The 27,771-nt window shown below is 37.9% G+C and overlaps 1 protein-coding gene across 1 annotated transcript; it reads right to left on the reverse strand.

Moving 5' to 3' along the window:
* Positions 1–1,134: 1,134 nt before the first annotated feature.
* Positions 1,135–27,279, reverse strand: LOC144330791 (short-chain dehydrogenase/reductase family 16C member 6-like). Its single transcript, XM_077943642.1, has 6 exons — positions 26,959–27,279; positions 22,317–22,448; positions 14,847–14,946; positions 13,917–14,061; positions 2,796–2,921; positions 1,135–1,261 (listed from the first exon to the last, which is right to left on the reverse strand). Exons 1-6 carry the CDS (start codon positions 27,277–27,279, stop codon positions 1,135–1,137), a joined length of 951 nt encoding a protein of 316 aa, XP_077799768.1.
* Between the last annotated feature and the right edge of the window lie 492 nt (positions 27,280–27,771).

Genomic DNA, 27,771 nt, shown 5'->3' on the forward strand with positions numbered 1-27,771 from the left:
TTAGAAGGGTTTTACTCACAAACCTGTTAAAAGATAAGTTTCATTTTCTTACAAATTGCTTGTTTGGAATGTTTTATTTTATTTCTGTATTAAATTAAATTTTTTTCTCACTTTTTTTCATCTCAAGTTAAATTATGCTTTTTATTTGCATGAGCATAGACATATTATGTCCCAAATACTAGGATAGATCTGATAAAATGAGTGCTCACTTTTTGGTCAACTGAATATATACTTTAATTTACTTGAAATTTTCAGTTTTTGGTGTTACCAATGCTCAGTAGGTCTGGAGCCCAATGGAGATAAAGCTACACTATTGTATAGTGATTACAGCTCAAGAACTATTCCCAGCCCAGAAGTGAGATTGTTAGGAATGTTTGCCACATAGCTGGCACATGCTGTGCCCATTTCTCACGAGCATATTATGTCATGTATTCAACTACATCAGCTAATATAGCATTTTGTTGAATTAAGTATGAAAATGTTTCATTTTCAAACCAATAGTGTATATAATTCTAATGTGTACTTTTTTAGTGGAATAAAAGAGCTAAGAGCTTGATATATTCAGATGCAAACAAAAATGACAAGTTACAAATGTATTTTATCAAATATTCAGGTTCAATCCCACTAAGAGCCTTGAGATGAACATCTAATTCTACTAGGAATGAAAAGGCAACACAAATATGCCTTTACTTTGTGAGGCAAACATTATTTTCCTTAATTATGAAACTAATATGTATCTTTAAAGATGATGTTGAAAAATTGTCAAAATTAAAAAACTGACTTATAAGGTCATTATTTATAATTATCTCTCTTCCAAAGGTATTATATATTGTCTATTTTAAAATTAAACTAGGGTCAACTTACATTAATATGGTTTTATAAACATATTATGTTCAAAGTCCATTGAAAAGACTGTAATGTCCTCATTTATAAAGCTAAAAAATGATAAGAAAAACTGGACAGATAACTTGAATGCTTAGAAAAATAATTGGTGTGTAAACTATGTCCAGGAAACACAACTGACACTTTTGAAAGCTTTAGTAATCCTTGGTAGACTGCAATCCTTTAAGCATTAGGAGGAATTACGAATAATTCATCCTTGTAACACTTTGATTCCCATGTTTGAGGCTTGAGCTATTGGTGTTTCCCTTCAGTTTCAGTCTGAAGTTCATTTGCTTTCTTTCTCCCTTTGAAAGAAACCATGCAAGTGTCCACTCCGAGGTACTCACCAAGGGCTATCACCATTTTTGGAGACATTATTCTAGAAGAAAAGCAGAGAAAAAAATTATGATCCTTTGAGAGGAGTCAAATAAACTACTTTGCAAAGAGTAACTGCAAATTATACAAAGTTCAAAGTGTCACTTAATGGGAGGATGGAAGAGAAAAGTGCTGTGTCACCCCCAAGTACCATCACCATCCTCAAGGCCAATGGCTCTTGACTCTGGCTACACCTTGGAATCACTAGAGCCTTGAAAAGCCCCATTGCTCAGGCCGCAATTTATCCCTGTATCACACCCCTGAGTTCTGTGGAAAGAGTACATATATCCTTATTTACTAGACTAACAAAAGGTAGCAAAAACTAGAAAAATCTGGACCATTTAAGCAGAATCTCTGGAGGGTAGGACCCAGGAATCTGTAGTTTTAAATGTTCCCTGGGTGATTACAATGTGCACCCAAGATGAAGAACCATTATTTTAGTTCCTTGAGGATAGAGGCTGTATCTTCAGCTCAGTTATGCTCAATTCAGCTCGATGTGGCAAATATTTATGGCATGCTAATTACACATTAGGTATTGTCCTAGGCTGCAGCAAGGAGCAGGAAACAATTCAGACAATATTTTCTGTTCTTAGGGATCATGCAAGGTAGCAAGTAACTACGGGTGTGATGAGTGTGCCAAAAACTAGGGACAGATGTGATGGAATGTACAATGTGGGACTTTGACTTAGCTAAGCAATCAGGTCAGCTAAGGATAAATAGGAAATATGTTGAATAGATATAAATAGTAAAGAAAGTACTGTATTTAAGTACTGTGTTTATCAGTAACATAATTTTGTAATAGTGAATCTCTGCTTGTGCTTTCTACTCTGCTACTACTTATAGCAAAGGAGTAGTATTTCTTGAGGGTAAGACCTTAAGCTCTGTAATCAAATTGGAAACTTCAGTTTGAAACTTAGTTGCGCACATATTATTAGTTGTTTAACCCTGCAAAAATTACTGTCTTTAAACCTCAGATTTCCTAAATTGATAAAACTCACGCAAAGCTATCAGCACAGTAGCTAGCATGTAGTAGTCACCACATAAATGCTAAATGTGGACCTGGGTGGAATCCATTAACAAATACCTGGAACTCATAGCATGGGCCTTGCATGAAGTTGCCGGAGCTATGTCGCAAAATAAAATGAAGAAATTGTAAAATGCCCTTAATATTTTTCTGGCAACATACTTGTGGTTTGTTGTCCCTTGTTTTCAAAGTAGAGCTCTACACTAATCAAACTAAATAGTTGACCAAAACCAAAAACATAAAAAACAAACAAAAAACCCTAAATAATTTGTTACTTGTTTGTGTTGAAACAAAAAATGTGTGTTTTGCAAGACCTAAATAATTGTTAAATTTAGTCAGTGTCTGAAGCAACCAAGACACAGCAATAATCCGATAAGTTGTTTTTGCACTATTAAGGTTCTTCCTCTTACCATTAAATAAATATATAAAGTAGCTTCATATGCAAAAGAGGTAGCAGTGATTGGACAATTGGTTCACAATAACCAGAATGATAGTGAGATCATTATTAACTTACTGTTTAAGAATCAATGTGATATATATAAATTTGGGCATCATTAAATAAACTTGTTCCTCTAAAATAGCATTTACAATTTTTTTGGCCACATACTCCTGCTCCAGTATTGGTAACAGAAACGGATACCTGGAATAACAATAACAAATAGTGATATTATCAGACTGGTATTTTTTGCTGTTATCATAGGGCATTGATTATGAAATTTCAGATATGGAACTATAACATACAGCTGTAAACAGTCAAACAAAGGCCAGGTGCAGTGGCTCACACCTGTAATCCCAGCACTTTGGGAGGCTGAGGTGGCTGGATCACCTGAGGTCAGGAGTTCTAGACCAGCCTGGCCAACATGGAGAAACGGCATCTCCACTAAAAGTACAAAGATTAGCCGGGTGTGGTGGTGGGCGCCTGTAATCCTAGCTACTCTGGAGGCTGAGGCAGGAGAATGTCTTGAACCTGGGAGGCAGAGTTTGCAGTGAGCCGAAATTGTGCTCCTGCACTCCAGCCTGGGCAACAGGGTGAGACTCCATCTAATAATAATAATAATAATAATAATAATAATAATAAAACAAAAACAAACAAACAGAAAAACTAGTCAAACAAAATGCAAATCTTAGGAATTGCCTTGTGTTTTCTCTTATGATCAGTAATAGGACTAATGCCAATATATTTAATTTCCTGCGGTAAACTTTCTGCTTTTGTTGATTTTCTGCTGTGTGATGGTCTAAACATGGAAGTGATTGCTTTTAGATTTTTTTTTTTTTTGAAAGGAGTCTCACTCTGTCACCCAGGCTGGAGTGCAGTGGCACAATCTCAGCTCACTGCAATCTCCGCCTCCCGGGTTCACGCCATTCTCCTGCCTCAGCCTCTTGAGTAACTGAGACTATAGGCGCCTGCCACCACGCCTGGCTAATTTTTTTTTTTTTTTTTGGTATTTTTAGTAGAGACAGGGTTTCACCGTATTATACAGGGTGGTCTCGATCTCCTGACCTCATGATCCGCCTGCCTTAGTCTCCCAAAGCACTGGGATTAGCTTTTAGATTTTTCACTTCTTTCTTCCCTCTCTGTTCCTCCCAAACATCCCATAGGTGTATACTATTAAGAAGCAAAATTACAGCAAGGCGTGGCCCAATTGCTAATCCCAGCACTTGGGAGCGTGAGGCTGAGGCGGATGGATCACCTGAGGTCAGGAGTTCAAGACCAGCCTGGCCAACATGGTAAAACCTCATCTCTACGAAAAATACAAAAATTAACTGGGTGTGGTGGCCCATACCTGTAATCCCAGCTACTTGGAAGGCTGAGGCAGGAGAATCACTTGAACCCAGGAGGTGGAGGTTGCAGTGAGCAGAGATTGCCTTACTGCACTCCAGACTGGGTGACAGAGCAAGACTCCATCTCAAAAAAAAAAAAAAAAAAAGCAAAATAGCAAATATTATCTTACCAAAAAAAAAAAAAAAAATCTCTTGAACGTGTGTGATGTATCAGTTTAGATAGGTCAGTTACAACATTAAGCAGAAATAGATGTTTGTAAAATCAATAGTTGAAATGGATCAGAATGTAAATAAATATCACGTAAGTTATTACTTTGACATTTTATACTTTTAAATTATTCTGCTTAATTAGTTGAACCACACTCGCCTCAAAAATTCTGTTTATTTCAGCTGATTTTGGGAATCTGATCAATTTTCCACAATTGAATGTTGACAGTTAGTCTTTATATTTTATTCTCCTAAAAGTTTTCCAGAACTATAGCCTAAAGGGCTCTAATGCTTATTTAAAAATAGAATCTACAGATCATTGTTTAATTCTCTACCATTTTAGGATTGTGAATCTTTCTTTTTCTGGAGAGTTCTTTTTTAGTTTGTTTATCTAAGGACAACAATTTTATAAAAGTTATCACTTAATGTCACTGACTTCTCTGGCTACCATGCCCCTTTATCCTGGCTGGTCATCTTTCTGTGATCTTAACACTCTAGCTTTTAATAAGACTTAGTCACATATTAACAATTCTTACTAATATTGTTTTAATAATAATGTTAGAAACAAACTAAATAGCTTAAAAACACATGTAGAGTATACTTACATTAGCTATGAGTACATATGTGTATATACATAGGTTTATTATCAATGCTGCTGATATAAAACATGTATAGTACATGATTTACTACTACTAATAAAATATACATTACTTTTTGTTATAAACTCCATATAATCAATCACTTTTCACAGAATGCTTTTGTTAATTTTTGTTGAATTCTTGCATCACATATATTCTATCACACAAATATGACACACTTTGGTTAACCATTCATCAGTTGATGGATATTTGGATTGTTTTTACCTTTTAGCTGTTATGAATAATGCTGCATAAACATTTGTGTACAAGTTTTTTGTGGGGACATGTGTTTTCATTTCTCTTGGACATATACCTAGGAGTGGAATTGCTAGGCCATGTGTTAATTCTGTGTTTAACATTTTGAGGAACTGTCAAAGTATTTTCCAAAACAGTTGCACCAATTTACAGTACCACCAGCAATGTGCAAGGGTTCCAATTTGTCCATATCCTCACAACACTGTTATTGTCTGTCTTTTTTATTGTGCCTTCCAAGTTAATGTGAAGTTATTCATTGTTTTTAAATAACAGCTTTATTGAGAAATAATTCATATACCATAAAATTCACTGTCTTAAAGCATAAAATGTGGTGATTTTTAGTATATTCAGAAAATTGTTCATCACTATCTAATTCTAGAATATTTTCATCACTCCGCCAAAAAACTTCATACACATTAGCAGTCATTTTCTCCTTGTCCTTTCCTTCAGTCCCTGGCAATCAATAGTCTATTTTCTGTCTTTGTAGATTTGCCTATTCTGGCTATTTCATATAAATGGAATCATACAGTATGTGGATTTTTTGTGTCTGGCTTCTTCTTAAAATAACATTATCAAGGTACATTTACGTGGTAGCATGTATCAAATTTCGTTGCTTTTTATGGTTGAATAATATTTAGTTGTATCAATATACCACATTTTGTTCATTCATTCATCACTTGATGAACATTTGGGTTGTTTTCACAATTTGGATATTGCTGCTATGAACATTTGTATAAAATATTTCATTTTCATTTCTCTTAGGTATATGGCTAGGAGTTCAAATATGGTAACTTATTGTTTGCCTTTTTGAAGAACTGTCAAACTGTTTTCCAATGTGGCTGAACCATTTTATAATTCCATTGGCAATGTATGAGGATTCCAGTTTCTCCACATTCTCATCAACACTTGTTATTATCTGTCTATTTGAGTTTAGCCATCTTAGGGTGTTTGAAGTACATTCTCGTTGTGCTTTTGATTTGCATTTCCCTGATGATTGATGATGGTGAATATCATTTTATGTACACATTGAACACCGACCACTTATATCTTTTTTTTTTTTTTTTTTTTTTAATGGATTCTCACTCTGTAGCCCAGACTGGAGTGCAGTGGCACAATCTCCGCTCATTGCAACCTACTCCTCCCAGGTTCAAGTGATTCTCATGCCCCAGCCTCCTGAGTAGCTGGGATTACAGGCATGCACCACCACACCTGGCTGATTTTTTTATTTTTAGTACAGATGGGGTTTCACTATGTTGGCCAGGCTAGTCTCGAACTCCTGACCTCAGGTGATCCACCCACGTAAGCTTCCCAAAGTGGGATTAGAGGCATTAGCCACTGTGCCTGGCCATCTTTTTTTGAAGAAATATCTGTTCAGATCTTTTGCCATTCTTAAAAGTTGGGCTTTTAAAAATTGTTGAGTCATTAAGAATTATTTATATATTCTGGACACAAGTCCCTTGTTAGCTCTAAGATTTGCAAAAATGTTTTCTCATTCTTTGAGTTGTATTTTTACTTTATCGATGTTCCTTGAAGCATAAGAGTACTTAATTTTGATGAATCCAGTTTATTTATCTTCTGTTGTTGCTTGTATTTTGATGTCATAGCTAACAAACCATTGCTTAATTCAAGATCATGGAAATTTACATCATTTTTCTTTAAGAGTTTTATGATTTTATCTATTACTCCTAGCTTTTTGATTTATTTTGAGTTAATTTTTGTATATGATGTAGGGGTTGAGGTTCAACTTCATTATTTTGCATATGGCTATCAAGTTGTCCCAGCAGTATTTGTTAAAAAGGGTATTATTTCTCCATTGAATTGTCTTGACACCCTTGTTGAAAAGCAGTTGAGCAAAAATGTAAGAGCTTATTTCTGGACTCTTGGTTCTATTCTATTGATCTATACATGTCTATTCTTAAGAAAGTTTGACATTGTCTTGATTAGTATAGTTTTATAGTAAGTTTTGAAATAGGGAAGTGTGATTCCATCCAATTTTCTTATTCTTTTTCAAGATGGCTTTGGCTTTCTGAGTACCTTGCATTTCCACATAAATTTTAGAATCCACTTGTCAATGCATGCAAGAAAGGCAGCTAGAATTTTGATAGGAATTGCATTCAATCTGTAGATCAGTTTGGGGAATATTGTGTTTTAATAATATTAAGTCTTCCAATCCGTGAACATAGGATTTATTTTTATTTAAGTCGTCTTTAATCTCCGTTGAAGATGTTTTGTAATTTTCATAGGATAAATTTTGTGCTTTTTTCGTTAAATTATTCCTAAGTATTTTATTATTTTTGATGCTATTGTTAAATTGACTTGTTTTACTAATTTCATTTTTGGATTATTCATTTCAAATGTATGGAAATACAAATGAGTTTAGTACGTTGATTTTGAATATTGATCCTTTGCTGAATTCATTTTGTAGATGTAATTGTGTGTATGTGTGTGTGTGTGTGTGTGTGTTTGCATATGTATTCTTCAGGATTTTCTATATACAAGATCATGTCATCTGAGAATAAAGATAGTTTTGCTCCTTTTTTCCAATCCAAATATCTTTTATTTTATATTTTGTCTAAATGTTCTATTGAACAGTAGTTAAATCGGAGTGGTGAATTTGGATAGCCTTGTCTTGTTCTTGATCTTGGGGGGAAAGCATCCAATCTTTCAGCATTAAACATGATGTTAGCTGTGGCTTTTTCACAGATGCCACTTATCAAGTCATGGAAGTTCCCTTTTATTTCTACTTTCTTAGTGTTTTTATCTTAAAAGCGTGCTAGATTTTATCTAATGCTTTTTCTGTGTGTTTTGACATGATCATGCAGCTTTTGTTCTTTGTTCTACTGATATGATATACTGTATTAAATTCTCTTTAAATATTAACCCAATCTTACATTCCCAGGATAAATCCTATTTAATCATGATGTATTAATGTGATAGGTTGCTGGATTCCATTTACTGGTATTTTTATTGAGGATTTTCGTGTTTATGTTCATAACAGGTCTTGATCTTTGGTTTTATTTTCTTGTGATGTCTCTGTGCAGTTTTAGTATCAAGGTCATCCTGCCCTCATAGAGTGAGTTGGGAAGTGGTCAGTCCTTTTGTATTTTTTTGGAGGTTTTTGAAATATTGGTGGCTATTTTTCTTAAAAAGTTTTATAGAATTTCCCATGAAGCCCTCTGGATCTGGGATTTTTCTTGTGGGAATTTTTTTTTTAGATTACTAATTTAATATCTTTAAGTCTATTCAGATGTTTTTTCCTTCGTGAGTCAGTTTTGTTAGCTTGTGTCTCTCTAGAAATTATTCCATTTCATCTAAGTTATCTAGTTTCTCGGCACATAATTTTTTGTAGTATTTCCTTATGGTCCTTTTCCTTTCTGCAATGTTACCAGTAGTAAGGTCTTCGTTTTTATTCCTGATTTTAGTGGTTTGAGACTTCTCTGTTTTTTCTTTCTTGGTCAGTCTAACTAAAGTTTTGTTAATTTTGTTGATCATTAAGGTTGTTGGTTTCATTGATTTTTCTCTAGTTTTCCACTCTCTATTTCATTTATTTCTGCTACAATTATTACTTATGCTTGATTTGAATTTAGTGTGCTCTTTTTTATAGCTTCTTAAGGTGGAAGATTAGTTTGTTTATTTAAGATGTTTTATATTTTAAAATAAAATTTTCCCTAAGCACTGCTTTAGTCATATTATGTAAGTTCTATGTCACATTTCCACGTATTTGTAAATTTCTCAAATTTTCTTCTGTTTTTCATTTCTAATTTCATTTCGTCTGGAGAACATACTTTGTATGATTTCATTCCTTTGAAATTTATTGATGGTTGTTTTATGGCTCAGCATATAGTCTATCCCAGAGAATGTGTTATGTGTGCTTGAGAAGAATGTGCATTCTGCTGTTGTTTGGTGGAGCATTCTATATATGTCTATTAAGCATACTTAGTTTATAATTCTCTATGCCCTTTGATCACAGGAGCATCCTTTAATAATTCTTTTCTGAGATGGAGTTTCGTTCTGTTGCTCAGGCTGTTGTATAGTGGCACAATCACTGTTCATTGCACCCTGGACCTCCAGGGCTGAAGCCATTCTCTCACTTCAGCCTCCTGAGTAGCTGGGACTATAGGCATGCAGCACCACGCCTAATAAATATGTATTAGAGACAAAGTCTTACCATGTTGCCCAGGCTGGTCTCAACTCCTGGGCTCAAGCAATCCGCTTGCCTCAGTCTCCCAATGTGTTAGGATTGCAGGCATGAGCCATTGTGCCCAGCTGATAATTTTTAAAATTACGTTTTTTTTCCTGGGGCATATAATATGCATCTTTACTTGTCAGAACCAATTTCAGATTTATACTATCTTAATTCCAGTGAGATATAGGAACTTTACTCCTATATAGCTGTAATGCCTCTCCCACTTTTGTGCTATTGTTGTTATACATATTATGTCTATATGTGTTATAAACACATTATTGTAGTTATTACTTTGTAAGTTTTACGTTTTAAAGAAGCTGATCACAAGGTCAGGAGATCGAGACCATCCTGGCTAACCCGGTGAAACCCCGTCTCTACTAAAAAATACAAAAAACTAGCCGGGCGAGGTGGCGGGCGCCTGTAGTCCCAGCTACTCGGGAGGCTGAGGCAGGAGAATGGCGTGAACCCGGGAGGCGGAGCTTGCAGTGAGCTGAGATCAGGCCACTGCACTCCAGCCTGGGCGGCAGAGCGAGACTCTGTCTCAAAAAAAAACAAAAAACAAAAAACAAAAAACAAAGAAGCTGAGAGAATGAAGGAGAACAAGTATATATTTATGGATTTTGTCATATCAACCTCCTTCATTTCTGGTTCTCGTCATCTCTTCCTGTGGATGTGAGTTACCATCTGGTGTCATTTATGTACTTCAATATAATTTTGTCCCCACTCATGTCCTTTGTACTGTTATTGTCAAAAATGTTACATTTCTATATGTGGTAGGCCAAATAAAACTATTATGTGCATTTTATTTATACAATTGTATTTATAATCAATGAAGAGAAGAAAGGAAAAGAAATAGGCATTTGAACTGTCTTTTAAAAATTACCTACTTTGTCATCTTTACTGTCACTTTATTTCATGTGGATTCAGATTACTCTCAGGAGTCACTTGTTTTTATTCTGAAGAATTTCCATTAATATTGCTTGTGAGGCGGTATGCTAAGCAATAAATTCTCTGTTTTGGTTTGCCTTCCTTTTGCTTTCATTTTTGAAAGAGACTTTTGCTGGATATAGGATTCTTGGTGCGTAATTTTCCCACCAGTACTTTGAATATGTTATCGCACTGCCTCTTCGCTTTCATTATTTCTGTTGAGGTGTCAGTCATTAATCACATTTGGGTTCCTTTGTATATGATAAAACTTTTTTTTTTTCCTTTTGCTAGTTTCAAGATATAGGTTTGCTTGCATCTTTTAACATTTTGACTATGATATGTCTGGGTGTGGAACCCTTTGTGTCTACCCTACTTGGAGTTCACTGAGTTTCTTAAATATGTAAATTAATGTTTTTCATCAACTTTAGGAAGTTTTTAGCCGTTGCTTCTTTGAATATTTTTTCTGCTCCTTTCTCTGTATATTCTTTTTTTTTTTTTCTTTGATAGAGTCTTGCTCTGTTGCCCGGGCTGGAGTGTACTGGCTTGATCTTGGCTCACTGCAATGTCCACCTCCCAGGTTCAAGTGATTCTCCTGCTTCAGCTTCCTAAGTAGCTGGGACTACAGGTGCATGCCATCATGCCAAGCTAATTTTTTTTTTTTTTGGTATTTTTAGTAGAGATGGGATTTCACCATGTTTGCAAGGCTGGTCTCAAACTCCTGAGCTCAAGTGAGCCTTAGCTTCCCAAAGTGCTGGGATTACAGGAGTGAGCCACCACGCCCAGCATCTCTGTATATTCTTTTAATGTTACTCTCTTCACGTATGTATTTATTTGTTTAACAGTGTCCCAGATTTCTCTGAAGCTATTTTTTTCTTCATTTTATTTTCTCTCTTTTCTTCTGATTACATAAGCTGTATCCGTGTATCTTCAAGTTTACTCATTCTTTTTTCAGCCAACTCAAATCTACTCTTGAACTGCTCTTGTGAATCTTTCTTTTCAGTTATTTTTCTTTTCTGCTTCTAAATTTACATTTGTTTTTTTCTGTTTACTATCTATTTATTGAAATTTGTTGAGACATTGTCATCATATCTTTTTCACTTCTAAGTTTACATTTGTTTTTCTTTATACTTTCAATCTGTTGAAATTTGATGAGACATTGTCATAATACCTTTTTTCATTTTTCAAACAAAGATCCTTTTAGATCTTTGAATGTATTTATAATAGCTTTCTAAGGTTTCTTTCCTGAGTCCAACATCTGAGCTCCCTTAAAAGCAATTTCTGTTATCTATGTTTTTGCTTCTATGTTACCTATGTTTTTGCTTCTATGTTTATGCTTCTAAGTCATATCTTCCTGTTTCTTTGAATAGCTCATAATTTTTTGTTAAAAAGTAGACATTACAGATAACATACTTTAGAAACTCTGGATAATACTCTCCCATAGGGCTTTTTGTTATGGTTGTTGGCTTGTTTATTTATTTAGTGACTTGGCTGTACTAGTTCAGTGAAGTCTATCTCCCTCTTCTACAGTCAGTGTGTAGTTTTGGTGTCATTCCTCAGAGGATATAATCTTGGGCATGCACACTATCTTCCTGACTGTCAGAGATGACTGTGGTTTTAGCCAGACAATCTTTTACTGCCTCTTTTGTTTGTCTCTTAGTCAAGCTTTGGCTGGTCTGCTTCTACTATCACACCCGCCTCTTAACCTCCACAATTTGCTAGCTGGTTGTCCTGTTCTTTTTGTATTCTGGTTCATGGTCTTACCCAATTGAAGTCAGGCCCCAGAAGCAGAGAGATACCAGTCTTTGAGGAGGGCCTTGACATTCGCCTGGCACCTGGTTACTCTGTGCTATGGAGCAGGAGATAAGGGTAATATAAAACTTACTCTTCCATGACTACTTTACCCAAATTGTCCTTATCAATCAGGATGTAAGAGTTGGAGGTGGAGATGACCGGAACCATTCTGGCAACCAGCTATTGCCACTATCCTGTATGGATCTTCCACAGTCTGGAGCCTGGGATAATGGGATCTGCTAATACTCATTGCCTGGGAAATCTACCTAAAACAAGTATCCTGCCTTAGGAATCTGGGGAAGATGGAACCTGCTACTTGACTGCTGAGCTTAGTGGAGCAGTTCTGTCACAACAAGGAGCTGTTCTGGGAAGAAGAACTGCCTTCTTCACCAAGAGTCCCTTTCTGGATCTTCCCTTCATAAGATGATCAAGCACTGTCTGGCTGAGGTTATTCACACAATATAGGCCTTCTCCTGCATGGAGCTGTTAAAAATGGGATTTGCCAATGTTCCAATGGCTGTCAAACCACCCAGAATAGCATTTTCACCCCCAGGAAGAGTGAAAGAACTGTTACTTTGTTGTCAAGTCTGCTGAAACCATTATCCCAAAAGGCAAGAGGGATTGTCCCAAGCCCTAGAGCTGTGGTCTTTTAGTGTTCTTACTGAATTTCCATAGATTTTATTCAACAAATGCTTCTCGATTTTTTGCATCCCCTTTGATCAATCTCCAGAGATTTTATTTATATATTTATTTATTTATTTGTTTGTTTATTTTTTGAGAGTCTTGCTCTGTCACTCAGGCTGGAGTGCAGTAGTGTGATCTTGGATCACTGCAACCTCCACCTCCTGGGTTAAAGCGATACTCATGCCTCAGCCCCCCGAATAGCTGGGATTACAGACGTGCGCCACTCCCACACCCAGCTAATTTTTGTATTTTTAGTAGAGACAGGGTTTCACCATGTTGGCTAGGCTGGCCTCTAACTCCTGACCTCAGGTTATCTGCCCACCTTGGCCTCCCAAAGTGCTGGGATTACAGGCATGAACCACTGCGCCCGGCCAATCTCCAGAAATTTTGAATGATTGTCTTTGCTAATTTTGACCAGCTTAATAGATGTCTCTTTGGGGAAAGCTTTCCCCTATACATTCTGTTAACACTTGACCACTTGTTTTGGAACTTTCTATTTAATTTTAAAGCTTCACTAGACTCTAAATAGTTTGATTGCCTCTAAGCCAGGCTTTCTGTTGGCCGTCTCCGTGTCCCACAAATACAGCTGATTCATGTCATTTGGATTGTGTCAGTCTCTTTTTTAATTATTGTAATAACTACGCTTGTCCTCATATTCAGTTTATACTTTCCAGTATACTCACTGACTGGCTCCCTATGTAAAAGTTCTCATATTATATTTGCATCCTAGTTTGGACTGTTCTAGATAAATTTAACCTTCATACCAAAATGTCACTCTGCAATACCTCCCCCCATATATTAATCAATTTTACCAAATATTTTATTTCTGAGGTTATTTATACCTTTGTATTCTCTTTAGGAAAAAATTATCTTCTCAATACTACAATGCTAAATATTTTCAAAGTTCTCAGTATTAATTTCTCTGTTACATTTTAATATACTGATTAGTACTTTAGGTTTAAAGTTTTACTAAATCATAAACCTCACAACTATATTATTGTCTTTAAATTGAATAAATTTATAAATATCATACATATTGAAATTTTCTTTTACTAAATTAGTCATTCTCATTGTTTCTTTTATTTCAAAACTTCAAAATCATCAGACGATGACATAGAGTGGAAGATTATTATAAGAGCAAAGATTACTTTAAGAGTTAACTTACTTGCTTATACAGCCTTCAAACATTCCAGTGTTGATGAAGTGTGGGCACACGATGGTGGTTTTAACTTCAGTTTTCTTTGCCATAGTTAATTCAAAAAAGAGAGATTCAGCAAAGCCAAAAGCTGCAAATTTACTTGCAGAATAATCTGAAACAAAGTGAGGAACTATTAGTAATAGAGCTTGACAATTGAAATTATCTTAAAATTTGAATTAACTCTTACATTTAAAAATTGAATCTCCCTGGGCACAGTGGCTCACGCCTGTAATCCCAGCACTATGGAAGGCCGAGGTGGGTGGATCACAAGGTCAGGAGATCGAGACCATCCTGGCTAACACGGTGAAACCCCATCTCTACTAAAAATACAAAAAATTAGCCGAGCGTGGTGGTGGGCGCCTGTAGTCCCAGCTACTCGGGAGGCTGAGGCAGGAGAATGGCGTGAACCTGGGAGGTGGAGCTTGCAGTGAGCCGAGATCACGCCACTGTACTCCAGCCTGGGTGACAGAGCCAAACTCCCTCTCAAAAAAAAAAAAAAAAAAAAGGAATCTCCTTCCCCTTTCTCCGGCTTGTCCTTGGGGACAAAGCATTCCTGTCAGAGTCAATTTATGTGGGCAAACACTCCACTCCTACATCTCCACACTCCACTCTTACGTCTCCACATGCTATATCCAACAAAAAATGGAAATCATATCAGTGTTTCCTAACCCAAGAAGACCAAAGCCAATAGGCATATTCTGTTTTTTTTTTTTTTTTTTTTTTTTTTTTTTTTTTTTAAGAGAATATATCTCCTTCTGGAAATAGAAGAGAATGCTGGCATTATGAATAGAGTCAGCTATTTCAGAGATTTCCCCTTGGTGCAGGAAGAGCTTCTATCTCTCTTGGAAGAGTCCTAATTTCTGAGTTCTGTGACACATGGTGAAACAAAGTACTCACCTGATAGTCCATTAATACCAAATACTCCTGCTATACTTGAAATACAAACCAGGTGACCATGGTTAGCTTTAATCATGGCAGGAAGGAAGGCCTTACAAGTCTGGAAGGTATAAATGCATTTTGTTAATATTTCATTCATTACTATATTTGCTTCATAAGTATTTGATGAATTGACTAATTTAACACATATTTATTTAACACCATAATGTGTTAAATTCTGTGGCAGTAGAAAAGTAGGTACCATATAGTCATTGTTTTCAATGAGATTAGAGGTTATTATGTACTAATCTATATTATTTGATTTCTTTTTCTTTTGAGGTACACTGTACTAATTGAATCAAATGAACATTTTATATTTGTGGTTGGCTAAAAGTCTTAAAACCTAGTTTTCTGGTAAGCTGAACTTTTCCATGTAGTTTTTAGCAATTCATATTAAAATTTAATTGCATTTACCTTCCTGGCTTTACCCTAAACAAGATTTGCCCTTGCCCTGATGGTTTGGCAGAATGGGAGGAATTGTTTAAGGAAAAGTGAATTTCAGTGCAAGCTAAACACACCCAGGTGAGTAAAGCACTACCACATCTTAGATCTATTCTTATTTCAGCACTCCTTTTCTCATTCACTGTGTAAATCCACGTTTCTGATATCATTATCTCACTGGTTGTGTTATTCTACTGGTTCTCTCATCAGTGATTTCAACCTAACCTTTACAATGCTCATGATCTATTTCTATGAGATTGCAACGTTAACATTGTCAGAATTTGGTATTTATAGTTTTGAAGAGTGCCAAGATGTGCTCACCTACAAGGGACCAGTAGAACAGAGAGCAGACACTGGATCAAAGAGTGACACATTTGTTTTTGAGATATTCTTTATCTCAGTAACTTTGTCCTAGAGCTGCTGAACTAATTGACAAGTTTCTGCTTAGATGTGAACAATTGGCCTCTTATGACATTTCCTATCCAAGTGAGGTGGCAATTTATACATCTCTGTCTTATAGTTGTAACATTTTTGTCTTTCAAAAATTAAATTCTTGTTGCATCAGTCATGACTGAAGACTAGTTAGAAATGACAAGAGCTGGTTATTGTCTTTCAACACAAAGGTGTGAAAGATCTGGCCAGAGGCCCAGAGAACATCTCAGTGACTGTCTGGTAGACCCAGTTAGGTTTAAGGACAGGAAGCCTAGGTATAGAGGCCCAGCAGTGGCAGCACTATTGATATCTAAAAGTTTATGAAACTTTCAAGAAAATGAAACTGAGAAATGGAGTTGAAGGTGAGTGTCAGTGCTACCTTTATAAGAAATCCCATGGCTGGGGACAGTGAAACTCCCCAGAGTAAGGGAGAGAAAGCAGTGGCCTACAATAGTTTGTGATACAACTGAACACTGGTGAAATTAAAAAAAAAAAATGATGAGGGTGGGAAGTCACCTGTTCACAGGGATGTAGCCACTTTTAGGAGTTTTGGTTTCTGAGACAGAGTCTCTCTCTGTCACCCAGGCTGAAGTGCAGTGGTGTGATCTCAGCTCACTGCAACCTCTGCCTCCCAGGTTCAAACCATTCTCATGACCCAGCCTTCCCAGTAGCTGGGATTACAGGCACGCACCACCATGCCTGGCTTGTTTTTGTATTTTTTGCAGAAATGGGGTTTCGCCATGTTGGTCAGGCTGGTCTTGAACTCTTGGGCTCAAGTGATCCACTCGCCTCAGCATCCCAAAGTGCAGGGATTACAGGCATGAGCCACAGTACCTGGCCTAGGAATTCAGTTTTGTTTGCGTTTCTCTATCAACTTTTTTTTCTGCAAATGTTTCTGTATGTGTATTTACTTTTGGCTGTGGCTGAATTTGCGGCTAGCTTCTTGTGTGTTCAGTTGAGAAAAGTTCTCCCCCCTAGAGGGGAAAGTAGTAGGTAATGACAAAGGTCTGTTTGAATTTGCAGCCCTATGTACCAGTGGGGCACTTTTTTAGAACATTCTAGAAGATGAATTGCTCATAGGGACCCATAACTAGTGCTCACTAGATGTATATCTATTATTAAAGGAAAGAAAAAGGAGTAAAGTAAGTGTTGAGTCAGCAATTAGTTGCCAAAAATGTATTTTACCTTTTGTAAAATGTTTTTAGTGCCTGAGAAATTAGTAGAAAATTACATATGGATCTAGATTTGTACATTACTCCTAATCAAAGTAAATCTGTGAACAAATCAGATTTGTTTGACAAACAGCTATATGCTGTTTATCAGGATTTTGTTTGATAAACAGCTATATCCTGTTAATTAGGATTTCCTGATTTTATCACATGTGGGATATAATGAAAACAAACATCAGATTTGCTGGATTTCATTTTAATGCATTTATGTAAGACTTTTTTTTTTCATGGAAAAGCCAAATTAATACCCTTTCTAAATTTTTCAATGCTGGTTTATGGGTCAGACAGATTATCTTTGCTTCCACAAAACATTTCTGGTTATAAAGAATACAGATATGCATACAGTTAAATTGAGCTACAATGAATGATGACTTTACTGTCAAATAAAGATTGATGTTTTTGAACTTTAGTGTTGCAAGTTGCTTTTTCTTAGTTACTGCACTTGCATTGCCTTTTATAAGTTTTCAATGTTGTCCCTTTGACAAGCTTTTAATATCAACAGTGATTGTATTGCTCTGTAGTGTAACTTAAATGGCTTGAATATTTCAGGATAATATTAAGTTATATAAATTTATGAGAAATTTTTGGTTACCAATGCAATTAAAAAAATTAAAATTCACAGAGAAAGGGTATTGAGTCACTCAGCACCACTTTGACTTGTTTTTTTTTGTAAAGTTTCAATTGAGATAGTAAATTCAATGTAATATACACCTTAACTTTTAATATGATAAAGTTGTTTATGTTTTAAAGTGATCATTGAAAGCTAAAAATGATATAGGTACATAGTGATACAGTTTTTGTGTGTGTTTAAGCTCATACACACATATAAGAGCATATTAAAATTAATGAACAAAAGAAACAAATATGATAAAGATGATGGACCTGGTAGCTTAAAATCTCTTGGAATATTCCAGTCTGTTATAAACAAGAGGTATTGGAAACCTATTTTTGACCTTTGTGTAGTCTGCCCAGAGAGCACGGATTCTTATCTTGTCAAAATATTCTTACTCTGAGCACTTGAGCCCTAATTAACTTTTTGTTAAATCAAATAGCCAAAAATTTGCCGCATCTGAAAGATCTAAAATCCCTTAATAATTGTACTGTGATGTGCTGTTAGGTATATTTAAAAATCAAAACCAAACTATTGTCACTCTGGCTCTTAAGGCAGCCAATTATAGCTATTCCATAGTTTTTGTTTAGAAAAATAAATCTATAGAGGTGTTTTTGCATTCAGAGTCATCTTTGGTACTTCTTAGGTGACCAAATCACCCATTGTCTGTTCCCTTGGCCTGATTTCATAACACAGCAATTAGCAGCAAGGTCGCTAGAGAAAATGAGGTATATTGGGTATGCTCCACATTTCCTAATTAGCTGAACCCTATTTAGGACCTGCCCTGAGAAAATGTGGGGAAAAATTGTCAACTCCAAAAGAAAACTCAACCTTTTCTTGGATGAATTTATTAATACAAATATATTTACCCAGAGACTGCACACTTGCCAGGACAGTTAGAAAGACCCTGAGGATTTGTCAGTGCTCTTGCTATAATAAGTAACCAAATTCTTATAAAATAATTATGTCTTATATCCCAATAGCAGATTCTGTTTTCTTAATTTGGTATTTTTGGTTATTGAAATGAATTAACTAGAGCCATTCAGTTTTGTCATCAGTAGGTAATTTCTAGTCTTCCTCTTCTTTCCTGGAGGCTTCTAGTACTACAAACTGGAAACTGTGCCTGTTAAGACAGCCCAGAAGGACACACTCAGAGTTGCAGTGTGGCCTGGACAGTGCCAAGGATTGACTCATTGGAATGGGCTTCCCAGTGTAGGCTGACATTGCCACAATGAGGAGGCCCCTGCAAGGTCACGTCTGGGGCTGAGCCAGGTCCATAGAACCTGTTTAGTCCAGGAGCAGATGACTATGTGAAAGCAGGCCCTGACCAGCATCAGGCAGAACAGAATTAATGGTATATGTCTGGGTCACAGCATCAGTGAGGGAAATTTCATGTGGTCAAAGTTCTATTTTCTGATGGGCATGTGAGCAAGCCCCTTTTCTTTCTTGATGTGTTTCCAGTTCTCTCTTCAGGAAGCTAATGCAAAGTGGAACTCAACTTTTTGAATGCTATCTTAATTCAGGGAAAAATATCTTATGGGGATCTTGGTTTAGATTATAAACTAAGTGAAGATTCAAAGGAATGTAAGGATGATAATAATTTTAGTACTTGAAATTCAGACAAATGTTTTCACAATAGGTTAAGCTTAGAAAAATGTGTGGAATGATATTTAACTTATTTTAATCATTGTACACTCATATACAATCAAGCTAATTTTACAGATAATATGAAAGCTATTAATTGCCCTAGTGCACAAACCTACTGAAGGCAGTTGGGTAGATTCTATTGCAATGACTTACTGAGATCCTTCATCTTTCATGGTGATTTGCCTATTTGTACCTGTTCAGTAAGACCCAGGCCTTCTTTTTCCAGGATATAATGAATAGCTTGATAATGCAACCAGAGCACAGGTGTGCCCCATTTAAGAATAAGTTTAATTTAATCATGTATGACAAGCCTATTCTTCAGGGATGATGGTTGCTGTTCATATATTGAACCAGCTGTCTCCTCAGGAAATTGAACTGATACCTGCTTTATGGGTCATAGGTCCCCTGCCAGCCTTACAGGTAGTAAGGGAGGTCACTTCTTGGCAAACCAGTAGCCTTGGCAGGTTTGAGAGACCTCAAGATAAAAAAGCAAATCTCTTACTAGAAGAACTGCAGTACAATTTCTCCCCAGAAGTACTGCAGGCAGCACCCGGTGGAGACATATTTCTTGGGTTTGGTTTCACAGCCTTGAAATAGATAAGCTAGTAAGAGCCGTAGAACAAAATTTTAAAAAGTTCTTTAATTCTTGAGATGAATCAAGAGTCTTTCCATCATCTTCAGATGGAAGTTGACTTCCTGGTTTCAGTGGTTGCTCAGTATCATCTGTCTCTAGGCTTGCTGACACACAACTGGAAGGCTTATGTGTGTTTATGAATAGCTCTGAGCACCCGTAGAGCTGATTCAAGGCAAACAACAGAGCACACACACAACATAAAGATACAAGTTCAGAGGCTACATGAAGCCTGAAGAATGAGAAAGGGCTACTACGTGAGTCAGGAGAAAGAATATTCCTGCTGGAGAGAGAACAGCTTGTACAAAAACCCTCAGATGAGAAAGAGCTTGATGTTCTCTGGAGTTTAATCAGGAAACTTGGCATGTAGAAAGTTAGCAGAAAGTAGAGAGAATGAGAGGTGAGGGACAGATAAGGGAGGCCATGACAGGCAACTGTATGTTATTCTAAGTGCATTTGGAAGTCTCAATATTTTTCAGCTGTGGAGTGAGATGATTATTTGATTAACCTGTTGAAAAGATCACCTTGCTCCCAGATAAAAATGGGTTAGAAGGCAAAAGTGTTGAGGGTGGAAGGCCCTGAGGAGAGCTGTTGGTGAGAGATGAGGATGGTTTGATCTAGGGGCTGGCGGCAGAAGGGAGAGACATGCACTTGGGCATGTCGTGCAGGGACAGCCAAGGATGTGGGGTGAGGGAAGGGGAGGAATCAGGATGATTTCTAGATTTGTGATGTGATTGGAATGAATGCACCCTAGCTCCATTTAGGAAGATGACATTTCCCCTTTCTGAAGGAAATGTTTGGGGTAGGGTAGTACAGGGAAGGAAATCAATGGTTTTCACAAATGTTTCTGGGAAGTATATTATATGGCAAGCACTGTGGTAAGTGCTCAAGGAATATTGGTTAAAATAGGTTAGTGGGGGTTCCCATTAGCTTTTCGGTGACCAAGGAAGAAGACCAAGGATATAGTTCTGAGTTCCATGGAGAGTGGTATAAAAGAGTAGCATGGAAAGAGGGAGGAATCAGGTGACACGTAAAGAAAGCCCATTCCAAGGTCCTATTTTCGGAGACACAGAGGACTGGGGCCATACCTGTCCCCACTTCCCCATGTCTCCCAAGACCCTGGTTTCAGCACCTGTTCCTCCCACAGGCCCCATTTGCCACTGATCCCTGTTCATCCCCTGGCAGCATCAAGTATGAACCCTCTTAGTGGAAACATCTCTGGTAACTCCTCTCTCCTTTAGCCTCTACCCACTTTCTAGAGTTGCACTGACCAAGGAAGTAGCCTCTAGGCATGTGTGGCTATTTAAATATGCATTTAAGGCTGGGTGTGGTGGCTCACAGCTGTAATCCCAGCACTTAGGGAGGCCAAGGCAGGCGGATCACCTGAGGTCAGGAGTTCGAGACCAGCCTGGTCAACATGGTGAAACCCCATCTCTTCTAAAAATACAAAAATTAGCTGGACGATGGTGGGCACCTGTAGTCCTAGCTACTCAGGAGGCTGAGGCAGGAGAATCACTTGAACCCAGGAGATAGAAGTTGCAGTGAGCTGAGATTGTGCCACTGCACTCCAGCCTGGGCAAAAGAGCCAGACTCTGTCTCAATAAATAAATAAACATGTATTTAAATAGATTATATGATACAAAGTTAAAAGTTTAGTGCCTCAATCCCATTAACCACATTTCCAGTGCTCAGTAGCCACAGATGACTAGAGGCTGTCATATTAGGAAGCACAGATGAAGGGCATTTCCCCCATCAAAGACAGCCCTACTGGGCAACATTGTGTAAACCACTCCAGGCCACAGGAAAGACACTCCTGAGTCATGAATTCACTCATTCTCTTTCTGTAATTTTTCCCTCCTCCACACTTCTTCCTTCTGTAAGCATGGGCCACCATTTACCGGTTGCCTGACCTTGGGGAATTCATTTAAATACTTTGGGCCTCAGTTTCCTTATTTGTAAAATGAGAATGAAAAAGGCAACATGGCTGCAAGTACTCAATAAATGGTGGTGATTGTGATCCATCCCAATCTTAATTCCTGTATTAGAATGCCCAGTCCTGCATGCCCATAAACCACCACACTAAAAATAGCCCCTGTCTCTGCACAAGCTCCTTTTGCACTCATGGCCAAATTAAATCTCTCTTGTATAATTGCTGCCACTCTCAGTTTGTATTTAGGTGGGAAGATTTCTGAATCAAGCCTAATAAGTCTTGAGAACGAACTGCAGAGGGTAGAGGGAAGGAAATTACTCTGACAATTTGGAATAAAACAAGATCAGGAAAAGCACAGCAGATAAACCCTGCAAGGATTGAGACCCCACATCTTTCAATGGAAAATCCCCAAATGGTATGTTTATAGAGAAATGCACGAACAAGTGTTTATAGGACTGCATGGAATTTTCGTACTCACCAACAAAAGAAAATGGTAAAGAAAGAGATTTACCCAGAAATGAGAGATGGCGTTTACAAGAAAGGATTTTTCCACCATGTGATCTGGAATATCGAGTAAGAACTTTCCTGTGACTATACCAGCGTTGTTAATGAGGATGGTCACGTCACCAACTTCTTTCCTGACCTGGCCAGAGGGAGGCAAGCATTAGTTCAACTGAGGCGTTGCATTTTCACATTTATTTTCCCAAGTTGCAATTTTTTTTTCTCATTTTTTTCATGTAGTTTCTCTGAAGCTAGATATTTTTATCTTGCATGTAGAAATTCCTCAGCTTTAAAGTAACTTTATGACAAATTATCTTAAAAAAAGAACCAGATTTAGCCAGATTCTGGATTTTTTTGTGTGAAGACGGCCTGCAGCATATTTTCCTCACCTCCCATTTCTGTTACACGACTGCCCGTTCCTGGGTCACTAATGGCAGTGGAGTCTGAGTGACACTGCCTCCCTGCATGTCTCAGGACCGTTCCCTTCAGATGGCCTACAGGTTTTTCCGTAGTACGTCAGCGGGTGTCTGATGCCTGCTTCTGTGGGCATCATCTCCCCTACTCCTCTCTGAGGAGGAAGGCAAGACATATCTCATTCCCTCAAGCCAGATCAGTTTTCGGCATGAACACATCCTAAACATGGATGCCTTTCATCGGCTGCCGATGGACTTCCGTGTTTCTGTGCTCTTCTATCCAACAGACCCTGTCGAATCGAATTACTCTCTGTGACTGATGTTGCCTTGAGTCCCTCAGCTGTGCCGCTCTTACGCCTCTTAAGTCCTCATTCATTTTCCTTCACTCTTCCCTCCTAAGTTGCCCACCTCATCTGCCTGCATAAACCCCAGTATACCACAAGCGCTGCTCAGAGAAGAGTATGCTTCAGGAAACACCTTAGGGACTGGTTTCCTCTCTTCGCCTTTTTGACTCACATTATTATGACTTTGTAGGTGACATTGAGAAAGCTGACCCAATGGCAAACCATGAAGTATGTTTAAACAGCAATTAAGACTTTCCTCCCCTGAACTGGATCTCTCAGCTTATACAACCATCTGTTTCTTTGTTTCTAAACAAGGAGCACCGCCTGCCCTGACTTTGTTTTCTAATTCCTGGTTCATGCACTGCTAGCTGAGCCTGCCAGATAACACGATTTGGAGAATAAGGTAAATATTGCTGCTGATGTAGTAGATTGGAATGAGCTAGGAAACGAATAGTTAATACTGCTGAGCTGATGCTGGGCTGAGGAATTAGACTCCTCTGTTAGGGAGAGAGGCAGGGCAGAGGCAAACATCCACAGGAGACTAACTTTTAAAGAAAGGCATCCCATTGGTTTGGTGAAGCAATCAGTGTGAGCAAGTGCTCATCAAGACCAATGAGGTGGAAACAGAGACCCAAGAAAGAGGTGGAATCTTCAGCTTAATATGTTCCTGAACACTTAAGAAAAGCCCAGTGGCTGCTGTCTGCAGTTTAAGAAGCCCTGAGCCTTAGGGACAACAGGGCCAAGATAAATTTTATCTAGATCATGGGATTTAATTTTCACTGTAACTCCAAGAGGCAGTCTAGGGAGCCATCATTATCCTAGTATACAGATGGGGAAACAGGCTCTGAGAAATTAAGATCTTGCCAAAAGACCCATAGCTTTTGAGAAGAGCAACAGTGATTCATACCCAATTTAAATTCACACAAAAAGCTGTTTTCCCCCAAATTTACTGCTCTTTCTAGTCAAAATGATTATTGCTGTAACAGGCAAGTCTCATGTGTGTGCACATGCACACATACGCACACGTACAAATAAATATTAATGATTGATTGGATCTGGACATTTGAAAATAAATTGTGAACCTGCTTATTTTAACAAAAGCAATTTATTAATATATTGGTTTTCTATGTTGGAGATGAGAATGTTACCTCAATCTAATTTTGGGAAGTTAATGACTATGCACTTTCAGAATGCTGTTATTGCCATTCACCTTTCCACAAATTTCAAGGAATCCGGTAAAGCCTGTGGTTTGTTGAAAGTCTTGAAGTACAACCCTAGTATTTAGGTTTCTTGGAAGTTGCTACATAATTGAAATTATACAAAAAAAGCATATAAAGTAGTTGGCTGAGAAAAATTCTATTTATAGGAGTGCAGAAAAGAACATTTTAATGTGAAAAGATAATTTTAGGTTAAAGTTTTTAGTCTGGTTTCTACTAAGTAGCAAGAAAATGTTGACCAAGAAGGAAAGATTTGTTAGGGGTTGGCAATGGGGCAAAAGGGCAGGAGATTACAATACTTTTGATCAAAGAAAGAGGATTATGAGGGGGTCTTTCCATTATGCACATATTGTTGATGTCCCTTTGGGGATGCAGCATGGGGTCTGTCCTAGGTGATGGGGTCCCTCACTTGTCTGCTCTAAGGCCTGGGTAAGTTCCTTAAGCTCTCTCTGCCTCTGCTCCATCACTAGTAAAATGGAGAAAATGATAGTACCTGCTTCCTTGTGAAGATTATATGGGATGATACTTTGGAAGAAAAAACTTTCTCCAGGGTCCTGATCTGGCTAGTTAGTGGTACTGGGACTGGAGCTCTGTTAGACTGCTTCCCAAGCTCATCCTGGATATATTCGTCTACGAACTTTTCCAGCCACGTGTCTTTCCCTTTACAAATGAGGACTAACTTTGATTCCACTTGCTTTGTACTAAAATATGCCTAAAGATCTACAATACAATACTTGCATTAGCTCATGATGAATTATAAAGAAAAAATCCTGTGGGACCACCAAATAAAGAAGAAGGCAATAGAAAATGATGGATAAGGGTGAAGAGGGTGCTTCAGAAGGTTAAGTGTCACAGAGTAGGATTCAATCAATGTTTTTTGAATGGATCAATAAGTGAATTTCATATGTAGAGCTTAGATTGATTGCCGAAGGGATGGAAAATCCCTTGGATATTCTGTTATCAAAGTGTTTGCACCCCTTTGGGCCATAGCATAGTGGATAAGAGAACACACTTTGGCTTCAACCTGCCTGGGTTTTGGCTAATCATTAGTTTTATGATCTTGGGCAAATTACATATTCATTTTGTTCCTCAGTTTTCTCATTTGTTAGTGGGGATGACGATAATGATGTATACCTAAGAAGGTGGTATTGTGTTGATTAAATGAGTGGTGATGTGTGTAATGTGCTTAGAATAGTAACTATTTGTGATATAGTGGGCTTTTTTTTTTTCTAGTGTGTCTTGACCAATTTGAGGCAATGGCTAGAGGCTGATCAGTTCCCCTTCCTGAGCAACCAGTTAAGTCCACATATCCAAACACTTCCCTTATTGAGTCCTCACACTCTAGGCTGCTCTATGCCCACCCTAGTCACACCAGGGCCAGGTACCAGACAACCAGGGGCAGCCTCTATGCCCTAGAGCCCCCTGAAGTTATTACAATTAACCAGGGCTGAACATGCTTACCCTGCCTTGCCCATTCCTTTCTGAGGAAAACACATAAAGGCCCCCACCACTGGCCCAAACTCCCTGCTTCATGAGTGACCCCAGTGCTCCCCTTCATGGTCCTGCAGGCTGTGCTGTGTTCGCCCCCAGGGATAGTGAGCAAAACAAAATGGAAATGCTCGATTCTGTTTCTTTCTCTCCATCTGCATCCAGCCTCACCACACCGTACTTGAGGTAACATGGCCGAAATGCTACTCAAAAGCTGACCCATTGTTGTTAGGGTACCTGCTAGCTACATAGCAGATGGTAGCTGCAATTTAGAGTATTTGTCAATATTTAATGTGGAGTTAGAACAAATATCAACAGGCTAAGTCTAAGAGGAAATTTGGTCTAAAATATGCTAAATGCATATTTATATTTTTTTGTTTTGTTTTTACTGTATATTTCATATATAGCCTCAGTACATGATGATAATGGATATGATGCATTAGAATCACAAACCATCGGCCTGGTGTGCTGGTGCACGCCTGTAATCCCAGCACTTGAAGTCAAGGTGGGCGGATCACTTGAGCTCAGGAGTTCAAGACCAGCCTGGCCAACATGGTGAAAACCAGTCTCTACTAAAAACAGTATATAAAAATTAGCTGGGCATGGTGGTGTGGGCCTGTAATCCCAGCTACTGAGGCAGGAGAATTGTGTGAACTGGGGAGATGGAGGCTTCAGCGAGCTGAGATGGGCACCACTGCACTCCAACCTGGGCAACAGAGCAAGACTATGTCTCAAAAACAAACAACAAAAAAAAGAGGAATCACAAATCACAAAACATAGAAAGTTAAGTTAAAGCTGGATATCATCTTAAAGATCATTTGGTTCAATCCTTTCGTTTTACAGTTGAAGAAACAGGGACCTAGAAAGGGCCAGTAACTTGTTAAACATTGTACAACCAATGAGCTGCAAAGCCAGGAGGAGGCCTCTTTTCCACCACCTCCGGCCGGTGAATGAGACCCCCGAAAATGCAGCTGGGCAGCTCTGGGCTCAGTCTTCTCAGATTCCCACTTGCCTTGTTTACACTGTTCTCCCTTTTGGAGGTTACACAGTCTGATTTCTGACATGCAGAGTCAAGCAGGAAACACATAGAGAGCTCGAGGGAAATTTATGGCAAACTTCTATCTGTAAAAGTGCATATGAGATGCAGTATTTTCCTTGGGAATAGAAGCAGAGAACACCAGTCAGCTTACCTGATCAGCAACTCTGTAGACCTCTTGTCTGTTGCTACAGTCACACGTATAGGGAAACACTTTCTCACCCCCGTTTTCTTTGGCCAGTCTACACGTTTCCGTGTTGCCTTCTTGATTAATATCCCATAGAACTAAAATGGCTCCAAGTCTGGCAAAACGTATGGCCAATTGCCTCCCAAGTCCACTTCCAGCTCCTGTTATAAGTACAATCTCTCCAGCAACATTCTTTCTCGTCTTGGGAATTATCTTGTAAACCAAAGATTCCAAAAAGTAATATAGAAATTTTCCCAAAACTACGGAGATATCTACAATCACATCCATGTTGATTGACTGCAGAAAGGAATGTCCGAATAAGGAAAAAGGTAACTGATAAATCCATGATACTCCGGCAACAATTACAGTACACAGAGAGCATTTTGCACAAGGAAATTTACCTTTGAGATTTACCTTTCATTCTTCAAAACATACAAATTAACAACAACTGACACAATTGTCAAATTTAAAATTTATATAAATAATGATTATGGAAATATTTTTTGTTAACAAGTACCTTTCCCTACAGGGCACTTTCTTACACTAATCTCATTTAACCCATAGGTAGGTCGGTAGGTCACAGATTACTAGGGCAGTTTTACAGCTAAAGACATAAAATCTTTGAGCCTTGACTTGCCTGGTATTATTTGACTAGTAAACTAAGATGTTGCAAGTACATTAAGTGCTCTCAGGGTTGCAGAACAGTTAAGTGGTGCCACTACAATCCCACAAAGGACTTGGACCTAGGGTTGTGTGACAGGGAGTCTGATTTTCAGTGGG

Source organism: Macaca mulatta, chromosome 8 (genome assembly GCF_049350105.2).
Source record: "Macaca mulatta isolate MMU2019108-1 chromosome 8, T2T-MMU8v2.0, whole genome shotgun sequence".
Taxonomy (NCBI): domain Eukaryota; kingdom Metazoa; phylum Chordata; class Mammalia; order Primates; family Cercopithecidae; genus Macaca; species Macaca mulatta.